We start from the raw sequence: 11,932 nt of genomic DNA, 5'->3' as shown, positions 1-11,932 counted from the left end.
CTTTAAGGCTGTGTGTGCGAGCTGTTTGCCATTACTTCTAAAGACCGTAGTGAAACCAGGTCCTTACTCTCTGCCTTTTCTCAGAGAGACTTAATTAGCCAGGATAACTGTAGGGTCACAGTGACCGGCTAACTCCGTGTATAAAGATGGTGCGGTTGATGGATTTGAGTTTAAATTCACAACAAAGAGTGCTTGGAATAACTCTGCCAACGACTCCCATGATAAGGGGGTTAAAGCTCTGGTCAGGTATTCCATGGGCAGGTGGTGGTTGACGCGGCCACACAGCTTCCCCTGTCCTATATTCTTCAGTTGTCTGGTCTTTATTTGTAGAAGTCAGCTTCTCACTAGGAAGCTCATGCTGGCTTTCATACCACCATTCCCCTGCCTCAGGATTGCTGAGGCACGATATAGACTGTGCCACCACGCCTGGCTAGTTCTTCACTCTATGAAATCAGGAATTTGGGCTGAATGCCTTGACTTTTTTTGTTTTGTTTTGTTTTGTTTTGTTTTTGTTTTTGGGGGCTTTTTTGTTTTTTGTTTTGTATTATCAAGATGCTGTAACTTCTTACCTAGTGAGTGAATGGAACAATGGAGTTCCTAGGAAAAGTATCTGCTCAGGACCTCTAAGACCAAGTTCCCAGCACAAAGATTTATTTGCCCCAGAGGAACAGAGGACAGGTAATAAGGCACAAAGATAGGAAATAAAGGACAAGGGAGAGGGGGCAGGGATATTTATCCCAGAAGGGGACAAAGGACTGCCTCTGGATAGAGAGGCGACAGATGTGGCACATAAGAAAATGGCAGTTTATAAAGGTACAAGGGGAAACCTCATTTTAGGATGAGGAGTTTTTTCATTGGGCATGTTAATTAGGTGAGCCAAAGGCTTTGGATTGCTGGGCTTCAATACTTGGATAGCTGGACCTTGGCAGTCAGGCTCGGGAGAAGGAAGTGGCCAAATAAGGGTATAGATCTTGGTGACTGGCTTTAGGAATGTAACGGTTTTTAGCGGGGCAGAGGAAAATGGGGGAGAAGGGCAAGGCCTGCCTGAGCCGTGCTCACCACGCCCAAGCTGACCAGAGTCCCTTCGGGAGTGGAGTGGTGTGTATGGTGAGCAGGAACACGCATAGCTAAAAATAAACAAATTCATTTAAGCACAGTGAACTCTGCAACATAGAGTCCAACAGCAAGAGATGTTCAGTTACTTCTGTCAGAGCCCAGACGTTAGAAGCGATGAAACCAGAATGAATCTAGCCAAAAAGTTCAATGTTTTCCACTCATGCCAATAAAATCATAGTATATCAAATGAACATCATATGACCCATGGGAGGGGGAAAAAGGAAAATATGTCTTAGTCCTGCAGGAAGAGGAAGCCAATGAGAATGGAAATGTTTGCAAGGGTTAGAAAATGAGTCCGTTCTAGGAAAAGAATCATTTCATTTTCTCGGAGCCAGCCGAGGTTCATTCGGAGGATTTCTGTCTGGGATAGAAATTTACTGAGTACACCTGCGTGTCTGAAATCCAAGCCTGAACTTAGCGCGTGCTCTGAGAGCAACTCTCCTTTGAGATGCCTACAAACCCCTGCTCGGACTTGGATGTGTCTTTCTGCCTGGGAGCATTTCATCCCCTTACCCCTAGGATTTAAAATCTATGTTAAAATCTCCTAACAAACTCCAACTCCGATTTAAGCAGAGGGAGAAGGTAGGAAAGGAAAACACCAAACTGGAAGTCAGAAATAAAAAATTAAATGGCTGATGGGAGGGAGAGTTACAGTAAAACATCATAGCAAGAGGCTCACAGTGACAGACCCTGCGCCAAGGTTTCACGCCGCCATTTGTCACCTGAAGGAAAGAAGCCTGCCTCTCCACAGCCTGTGAAGGCATTGAGACTCCTGGAATTGGCGTCGGATTACAGAATTTAGGAGATTCAGGAACAGGGAAAGAGCCTGCTGCTCCTAGCCTTGTGAGGTGGCTGGCCAGAGGCTGCGGGAAGCTGGGGTGCGTGGGCCGGGGTCTCCCTCTGGCTGATTGAGCAGAGCCCTCCCGAGAGTGTGCCCCGCCCAGCCCCGCCCCGTCCCGCCCCGCCCCGCGCTGCCGGACCTCCCGGTTTTCCGCGGGTATCCCAGCCATAGCGCCACCCCAACCTAGCACGCCTCGGTAGACCCAGGCTCGGTTCCCATTCAACGGAAGCTGGGAGGCCTGCGCAGGAGACTGCCAGCAATGATGTGAGTAGCAGCGAGCAAACAGCCCACGCGCATAGCTGGTGCAGGTGTGTGTGTGTGTGTGTATGTGTGTTCTCTGTGTTACAATTATAGGTAGCTTAAGCAGGGGTTTTACTTGTTTTTGTTTAAGCTCTCAATTTTTGGGCTGGGTAGCACCTCAGGATGCTGAGAATCTTCAAGTCTAGACACTGGACGCTATGGTGTCTGCTCAGAGACCACGAGCTGTAGCTCTTTCACTTGCCAGGAATCAGTTTCTTGTCTCATACTTGCTCCAGACTCTGGTGAGATTTATTTCACCAGAACATTAATGGCAGGAAGCTTTAAGCCCCCAGCAGGAAGCCAGCACCAGCAGACTTCGTGGAGCAGATGCCTGGCACAGGTCTACTCTGTTCTCCCTAAAAGAGCCACTCGCTCTGAGATGACCCCGCCCCGTAGCAGTTACAGATGCTGCATGGTCCTCTCGGGGGTGCTGGATTACCGATTCGTTTCTGAATGAAAGGTTTGAAAGTTCAGCGGACACCTGCTTGTCTTCCTGAGCTAAGCAGGCACAGGAGATGCAGATGTGGGTAGCATACCGTTTCCACCCGACAGGAGTTCAGAATGCAGCTCTGTCTGGGATCAGAGTATGCCTGAACAAGTGAGCATGCCCGCTGCTCCGGGGATGTGGCCAGGGATACACACTCTAGCTGTGATACACACGGGCAACCTGGGGAGGAAAGATTTGCTTCATATCACAGGCTCACAGCCCATTGGGAAAGGAATTTGCCGTAGACATTCAAGGCAGGGACTGAATAGAAACTATGGAGGGATGCTGCTTACTGTAAGGTTTGCTCCCTGTGGTTCCCTCAGTTTGCCTTTTTATAGGCTCCAGGACCACCATGGGGTAGTCCTGCCCACAGTGGGCTGCGCCCCACCCCCCAACAAACAGTAGTCAAGAAAATGTCCCACACACTTGTCTGCATGCCAATCTGATGGAGGCCTTTCTCAATTTAGATTTCCTCTTTCCATGACTCTAGTTTATGTCAAGTTGACAAAAATTCACCAGCCCACTGACTAGAGCATGCTATATATTTTCTGGCATAAAACGTCTTTAGGGCTACAACCCCATCAACTCTATTCTCAGCATTTTTGGAGTACCCACAGGAGCAATAAGGAGCCAGAAGGAGAGCTGGAGAGCTGGCTCAGCAGCTGGGAGTCCTGAGTTCAATTCCCAGCAACCACATGGTGGGCGGCTCACAACCATCTCTAATGGGATCTGATGCCCTCTTCTGGTGTGTGTGAAGACAGATGACGTGTGTGTGTGTGTGTGTGTGTGTGTGTGCTGCATATATATATATATATATATATATATATATATATATATATATATAAACAAAAAAAAAGAAAGAAAGAAAGAGCCAGCTGTAGTGGCTCACACCTTTAATCTCAGCAGTCAGGAGAAAAACACCCAGAGCTATATGGTGAGACCAAGTCAGAAGAAGGAGGAGGAGGAGGAGGGGGAGGAGGAGAAAGAGGAGGAGGAGGAGGAAGAGAAGAAGAAGAAGAAGAAGAAGAAGAAGAAGAAGAAGAAGAAGAAGAAGAAGAAGAAGAAGAAGAAGAAGAAGAAGAAGAAGCCGCCAGAGGTGCTACTGATAGTGACCCAGGTCCTAGAGGTCCTAGATCTTACAAGCAAAGTTTCTGTGTGAATGTGGAAACAGATACTCATTAGCTTCTTGTACATATTCTTTTTTTTTTAATTTTTTAATTTTCTATATTCCTTGTTTACATTCTTGCCTACAGCTTTGCTTCTGGCTGAGTCTGGGTGTCCACCTAGAGTTTAGCAAGCAGATGATATGCCTGAGTCTCCAAAGGGGCTGGTGCTGGGGCCCCTTGTCCACTGAGACTTGCAGACTTTTCAGTGTTAAGTCCACTCTCTTGTGGTTGACAGGAGGCAGTTGGAGGTGAGAGAGTGGGGGTGAGGTGGGGTACTCACAGTGGAGTAGGTCTGTAATCCCACTCTTCAGGAGACCGAGGCAGTACAATGAGAACTTAAAGCCAGTCTAGGCCACATATGTTCAAAAGTGAGTTGAGGGAGGTAGTTGAACACTGTCTTGGTTACTTTTCTATTGCTGTGATAAGACACCATGACCAAGGAAACTTGTAGAATAAAGAGGTTAGAGGGCACTAACAATTTCAGAGGGTTAAAGTCAGTAATCATCTTGACAGGGAGCATGGCGGCGGCAGGTGGGCAGGCGCTGGAACGGTAGCTGAGAACTCTCTTGAAATACACGAGGGGGCAGAGACACACTGGCAATTGCATGTGCTTCTGAAACCTCAAAGCCAGGCCTTAGTGACCTGCCTTCTCCAACCAGGCCACACCTCCTTCCTACTGGATTCTCCTACCTGGAGAAAAAGTATGCAAATATTGAGCCTCCAAAGTCCATTAACATTCAAACCAACCGTGAGTGGACTGTAGTTTGCATAGGACTGTGTTCCAGCCTATGCCAGATCCCAGCTGCTCTAATTACAGCTAAAGCACTGTTCTTGAATTTCATACACCCTGTGGAAGCTCTTGCCTATGGCAAAAATAGAACATTGCTAGTATTTTGGGGTTCATCCTTGAGAACCCAACCTAGACTCTGCTTTTCTAGCACTTAATTGCAAATAATAGCACTCAATAGCACCGAGGTTCAAAAATCTCAGGATTATCTACCTCTCCTTAAGAGCATATCTTTCTGCTTAAAATGCCTGGAGTGATTTCTGATTTTTGCAAGGACCCTAGAACCATATAAACCTAAACTCCTGTTGTTTTGGTTATTAATTATTTATTTATTTATTTATTTATTTATTTATTTATTTATTTATGCTATTCAGGAAGCAAAGCTATGATTAGGTCTAGAGGTCATTTCCTCAGACTGCTCATACTTTATACCTTGCTATGTCCTAGTTAAATGCGGCACATAAAATTCCTATCATGAGCATTCACATGGAATCCTTACTCCTGCCATTTGAACAAAATGCTCTGTTCTAGTTCCTTTTACAAATGACCTGTCTTTCAGGGTTTGAGTCCAGCATCTCATGACCACCCTGCTGTTGTGAGCGCGGATTCGCTCTTGGGATTTAACAGTGCGTGATGAAACCACACAGATGTTGACCAAATGTGATTCTACACTGCTTCTCACCTGAGATGCTCAGAGCTGGTTCTGAGGCAAATTAACCTGCGGTGGCTGCCAAAATGTTGTGTCTGTAGTAACAGGATTTATTTATTTTCATCAAAACGCCCTTGAGAAATAACAGATTTCCCTTTCTCACAGAACATGGTGTCTAGGTTTTTATTTTAGGAGCCTGGTGCTGGCAGGGCTCTAGTCTGTGACCGGCTAGTCTTGACTTTTCTCTCCATGTGTGAAGGAAGGCTGGCTGCTAAGGTCCCAAGACACATGGACCCTTCATCAACTAAAGCTTCCCCCCAACACCAGCGGGCACTTAAAGACCAAATTTTAAGATTTTCCCTCCATTCTTTCTTTTTACTAAAAAGAAACATATTAATCGTTGGCATGAACCCTTCATGGCCCTAAACCTAAATCTAAAGAAGAGTAATGTTGTAGACACTGATCCAGACGAATCCTGACTTTATTGCTAGAGCAAGAGACCCGCTGTCATATTTGAACAAGTATGCAGTAAACCATATCTGTAACATATATTGGAACCCCAAATCGAAAAAGAAAGTATTAAATTTGCAATTTAAAATGCTGCCTTTGGAAGGAAGATACAAAGAAGCAAGAATCAGGTCCTTCCTTCCTTTGGTATCATTTTCATATATTCTATAGCTCGTTAGAGTTTTACATTATTAAGTCAACAAAATCACCAGGGCAATAAACCAAATAGCACAACAGATGCTTCCCTTTGTTAGCTTCCCTGTGGTTGACACACCTAGAATTCTCAGAGATCATTCTCACGAAGGGAAACATTCAGTTGCCATTTCAGTATTTCACAAGGAGAGTTTTAACCTTTTCTGTGACCTGGCCTGGATTCTTCACTGCTAACTAGGGGACCTTTGGAGATGTGAACAGTAAATTGAGTTGATAAGCAGAACCCAGAGCTAGAATATTTGTTCCACATAGAAACTTCATATGGGAGCCTGGTATGTCGGCACACTGAAGGGGGTCAGGCAAGAGGATGCTGAATGCGGCGTAAGCTAACTTGAGCTTCCTCAAAACAAACAAGGGAAAGCCAACAAAACAGATGTCTTAAGCTGAGAACCACCTGTCTCAGCACTGGAATGGAGGACCACCAAATGTGGAAAACGTAAAGAGCGGTCGTGGTCATGAATGGGATGCAACACACAGAACACCCCAGCAGTCAGCATGTTCACGCTGCTATAACAAAATGCCACAAGCTATCTCATTTATTAGTATAATAGTAGATGTTTATTCCTCACAGTTCTAGAGGCAGGCTGTTCCAAGAGATTTGGTGTCTGGCGAGAGCTTGCTTTCAGCTTACAAGACAGCACCTTCTTGCTGCGTCCTCATGCAGAGTACAGGTCTGCTGTAAGGACGGAGGAGCAACGCCACCTGACATACAGCACACACACACACAGACACACACACAGACACACACAGACACATGCACGCGCGCACACGAGACAGGTCTATAAAACCCTGGATGTCCTGGAACTCTCTGTGTTGATGAGGCTGGTCTTAAAGTCACAGAGATCTACTGACCTCTGCCTCCTGCTGGGATTAAAGGTGTGTCCTAGCTGGGTGTGGTGGTGCATGTCTTTAGTTCCTGCACTCAGGAGGCAAAGGTAGGTATTTTTGAGTTGGAGACTAGCCTGATCTACAGAGCAAGTTCTAGGATGGCTAGGGCTACACAGAGAAACCCTGTCACAGACAAACAAACAAACAAACAAACAAACAAAAGAGGAGTGTGCCATCACCATGCCTGCCCCCTCAACCCCTTTTTTGTTTTTTTGTTTTTTGTTTTTCGAGACAGGGTTTCTCTGTGTAGCCCTGGCTGTCCTGGAACTCGCTCTATAGACCAGGCTGGCCTTGAACTCAGAAATCTGCCTGCTTCTGCCTCCCAAGTGCTGGGATTAAAGGTGTGCACCACCACCGTCCGACTAATTAATTTTTTTTAATGTCAGAACAGGGAATAATGCATCTCTTAGGCAGTCCTCAATTAGGTCCTACTCAGGAGATGCTTTTGAGGCTGTGGGCCCCCCTGGCATTTACATAGAGGCACCATACTCCACCCACCCCCTATTCCTGCTACAAATCCCATCCTAGAAATCTTTACCATTTACCGATATCCCTTTTAGTTTAAGTTCCAAATGATGAACTTTGGAAAAATAGATGGATTACAAATATTATCAAGCAATATTTGTAAATTCTCAATAAGATTCCCCCATTAAACATTGGCCTATTTGTATCACAGGCAAGAAATATAATGGTTAATCTTGATTGCCAACAATTGAGAATTACCTAAGAGAGTAGAAAATGGGGGTCTAACCTAATAAGCTTATTGGTTGCTTGATAGGGTCATAAAATTATGGCATTATTAAGAGGTACTTACAAAGGCAAGATGGGGTATTGTCGGGATGTAGGTGATTGGGATGTATCTTACTAACTATATCTTACTTTGGCTAACTCCTATATACTCGTATATTCTCTCTCTCTCTCTCTCTCTCTCTCTCTCTCTCTCTCTCTGTGTGTGTGTGTGTGTGTGTGTGTGCGCGCGCGCGCGCGCGCGCGCGCGCGTGCATGCATAAGCGCAAACCCTGTGTTCTCCTGCACACACTCATCCTTTCTCTCTGCTCTCCAGTTTGCCCTGGCCTTCCCTCTCCTTCCTAGTTGCAATGGGAGACCTGGACTCTGCCCTTCAAGTTGCATGATGCTTCTAAACCCACGAGCTCAGATAAATCCTTCCTCTTTCGTTCATCTGATGTTTTGGCACAAGTCAGAGAGCTTGGCTGGTGGGCTGTGACACACTCAGCTATCAGGATGTACACCGATTGCCTTTCAGAAATGCTTAGTTTATCTCACAAACATTCCTTATAATGCCATGCTAATATAAAGGTTATGGCAATCTTATGTAAACAAACACCTCACCGAGAAGGTATAAAATTAATTTCCAATATAAATGTCTCTTTATCTTTGCAAATCCCCAATAACCACACAGAGAAACAAAGATTTATTTCAAGCTCACCTCAATACCTGAACAGTTCACTGATCTTCCTCAACTCTCTATGCTAATATAGCAACCTCCCATGCCACACTCCCAATACTTACAATTAGGGCTTCCATGGTCCAGGTGAACTCCTAAGAACTTTTCCTTCCTCACTATGCCCTTCCTCATGGTTCCAACTCCAACTCTTCCTCCCCGCCCCTTCCTCTCTCCAGACTGGCAGAAGTTTCTGCCCTTATTTTTTTCTTCTGCCCAGCCATTGGATGATCAGTTTTTAGTGACAGGGTAAGAACTGTTTACACAAACTTGAGACAGGAGATTTTTTGACCTAAGCATTATAATGCCATGTCCTGATTGAGACAAGATATGAGGGCAGAGAACTCAGCATTTGAACAACACAAGAATAAACTTTACCCAGTACACACACACACACACACACACACACACACAAAACCATTATGTCTACAAGAGAGGAAGGGTTGTTTGAGCAGACAATTGCTACAAGGCTCCGCTGGTGAGAACACTTCCAGAGCTTTCAGGCTCAGTCCATGTGTGCACTGAAGTCCCGTAGCTGTTGCAGGCTGGAGGATGGCACTGTTAGAAATTCCAGATGGTCCTTGAGAGCGTCAGCCAGCACCTAGCACTGACAGGCTGGGCTGTGCAGGAAGTCAGTGAAGCCAGAACCACACCAAGGCCAGTCTCGAAGTGAAGTCCTTTTGCGGATGGGAACCAGAGCTTGAGATACAATGTCTCCAGAACACAGCAGATGGGAACCAGAGCGGAGGCTTGAGATACAATGTCTCCAGAGCACAGCAGTGCAATCCCTCGGAGCCACTATCTAGTTTGAGTTCTTAAACATTTTGTGTGTTTCAGTGCCTGGTTCACCAGGCTCACCATGTGTTTAGCTTTGGGATAGTTTGTACGATTTTACGGAAATATTTTTCTGTTTTGTTCAGTGGAAAACATGTTAGGTTGTTCGTGGTGCAAGTATTTTTCTCCTGTTACAACAATAGTATTCTTTAAGTCAAAACAAGTTTATATTTATTTTGTCAAAACAAATTCTTAGTTCAAAACAGCATATCTGTTTTTAACATAGTTTCTAGATTACACAAAAACACTTATGTTCCTGTCACTCACTAATGCATCAAATAAGAAAGTGACCAGTCTTGGGGCTGAAGAGATGATTTAGCACTGAGGCTCTTGTCTTAGTTAGAATTTTACTGCTGTGAACAGACACCATGACCAAGGCAACTAACTCTTATAAGGACAGCATTTAATTGGGGCTGGCTTACAGGTTCACAGGTTCAGTCCAGTATCATCAAGGCAGGAACATGGTATCATCCAGGCAGGCATGGTGCAGGAGGAGCTGAGAGTTTTTCATCTTCATCTTCAGTTCTACAAGGCTGTTAGCAGAATACTGGCTTCTAGGCAGCTAGAATGAGAGTCTTGAAGCTCACACCCACAGTGACACGCCTACTCTAACAAGGCCACACCTACTCCATCCAACACGGCCACACCTTCTAATAGTGCCATTCCCTGGACAGGGTATATACAAACCATCACAAGTCTGTACTGTTCTTCCTGAGGACCTGGACTGAGTTCTGTGGCAGTTTGAACAAGAATGGCCCTTGAAGGCTCATACAATTGAATGTTTTGTCCTCGGTTAGTTGAACTGTTTGGGAAGGATCAGGAGGTGTGGCCTTGTTGAAGGAGATATATCACTCGGATGGGCTTTGAGGTTTCAAAAGCCCATGCCAGGACTAGCCCCTCTCACTGTCTGAAACTTGTGGATCTGTTGGGAGCTGTCACATACTGCTCCAACACCGTGCCTGCCTGCCTGCCTGTCTGCCTGCCTACCTGCCTGTTGTCACCCCAACCCCAATCATGGACTCACCCTCTGAAACTGTAAGCAGCTTCCAATTAAATGTTTTCCTCTGTAAGTTGTCTTGGTCATGAAGTTTCATCACATTAATAAAGGTGTAACTAAGATAGGTTCCCAGCACCCATACCAGGTGGATCACAATTGTCTGTAACTCCAACTCTGTAGGGTCCAATGTCCTCTTCTGACCACTGTAGGTAACTGGACCCATGTGTACAAACAGGTACACATACTCAAACTTTAAAACAAAATCTTAAAAGTAAGGAAAGTGACTAGTCTCTGCCCTTGTAGAGATCGTCCAGCAGTGTTGAATTCACAGAAGGAAGCATGTTTTACTTGACATTTTCAGCTTTATAGCTCTCTCCTGTCCATTTAAATAGTGCAGGAAGTAATTTTAAGCATTTAGATTGTTTTTTAAATTAAGGTGAAGAATAGAAGGCTTGTTTAATGAATGCCTGATGTTATGTGAAAGTACATTTATAGAGATTTTCTCAAAGTCAGCTCACCTGACTCTGGAGAAAGACAAGGGTCTTGCAGACCTGCTGTCATCTGTTCCATTTGTTAGATTTGAGGATTTTGTTTCATATGAGGCCACATTTCTGTCTTAGAAGTATTTGAAAACTGCTGTAAAAGATCCCCAAGTGCTTCCTCACCTGCTCTGAAAACCACAAAAACAGAAAATGATCTCAAACTGTTGCAAATGGAATTAAGTTATCAAAAAAATTGTGGAATATATCCAAGAAAGTTATTATCGCCAAGGTAAACCATATAATTTTCTTCCTCTCCAACGTTTTAAAATTGCACAGATTCTTTTCTAAATGCACTCAAAGTTCCACATGGGAAAAATCCTACTGCTGCAATCACAACAACACAGCAATGTAGACAAGGCAGGAATATAGTGACTCTCATCTCTCAGAAAATAATGGGATCAGAAGAGGTTTCCTGTAGTGACTCAGTTCTGGTGTCAACACTGGAAAGTTACCTGAGAGGTCGGTTTTGCCTGTGTGGAGTCAGCTCATTAGCTAGGACAATCTAGAAGTGATATAGCTCCGTGTGTGTTTCAAAGCATTACCCACAAGGGATGATGGGGAAGGAATTAGGATGTGATAGGCCAACAAGGGTTTATTTCATGAGCAGCCAAAAACTAGATAAGAATGAAGATAATACATTGGGTTCTAAAACAGGTCAACAACGGAAAGGTGTGAACCGACTGCCTCATTGTGGGTCCGCCCTCAGGGCCCTAAGGAAAGAAAAAAGTGAGTTTGTTCATCTGCTTCCAATGACGGTCTTCGATACTGTCTATGCTGTATTTTCTTCCGACCAGATCTGGCTCCTCATCCCTGAACCTTCATCTTTGAAATTGTCAGTTATGGAGGATGAAGATAAGTCAGTTGAACGTCAGTATTCAGAGCCACCCATGGGGATCCCTCACAAGGCGTCTCTGCATCACGAGCTACAGGTAACAATCTCCAGTCAAAGGCAGGAAGTCCCAGCTGTTTCCTTAAGCACGGGACTATGGTTTCTAAGCAGAGGGAACCGTTTCTCCTCGCTCTTTACCAGTTGACTGACAATTCTCCCGGAGGGGCCAGGTCACACACTCCTGAAATGCCAGCACTCAGAAAGGATATGCAGAAATATTGTGAGCATGCAGACAGCCCTGTAACCTGGCGAGA

General features: G+C 45.0%; 1 protein-coding gene across 3 annotated transcripts in view; it reads left to right on the top strand.

Annotated features, from left to right (window-relative positions):
- The first annotated feature begins 2,123 nt into the window (after window positions 1-2,123).
- Slc9b2 (solute carrier family 9 member B2) overlaps window positions 2,124-11,932 on the top strand; it is a 34,917-nt gene continuing 25,108 nt past the window's right edge. Inside the window, exons 1-2 of one of the 3 annotated variants that reach the window (XM_052179189.1) lie at window positions 2,124-2,221; window positions 11,584-11,718. In XM_052179189.1, the coding sequence (XP_052035149.1) occupies window positions 11,629-11,718 (90 nt within the window). In that variant the 5' untranslated portion in view covers window positions 2,124-2,221; window positions 11,584-11,628. Of the gene's footprint in view, window positions 2,222-11,583; window positions 11,719-11,932 lie in introns of those variants that run through there. The other 2 variants (XM_052179191.1, XM_052179190.1) reach the window with 2 other exon arrangements.

This window comes from Apodemus sylvaticus, chromosome 4 (assembly GCF_947179515.1).
Source record: "Apodemus sylvaticus chromosome 4, mApoSyl1.1, whole genome shotgun sequence".
In the NCBI taxonomy this organism is placed as follows: domain Eukaryota; kingdom Metazoa; phylum Chordata; class Mammalia; order Rodentia; family Muridae; genus Apodemus; species Apodemus sylvaticus.
Note: the sequence above shows the minus strand (reverse complement) of the source record. Positions and strands in the feature narration are given on the sequence as shown.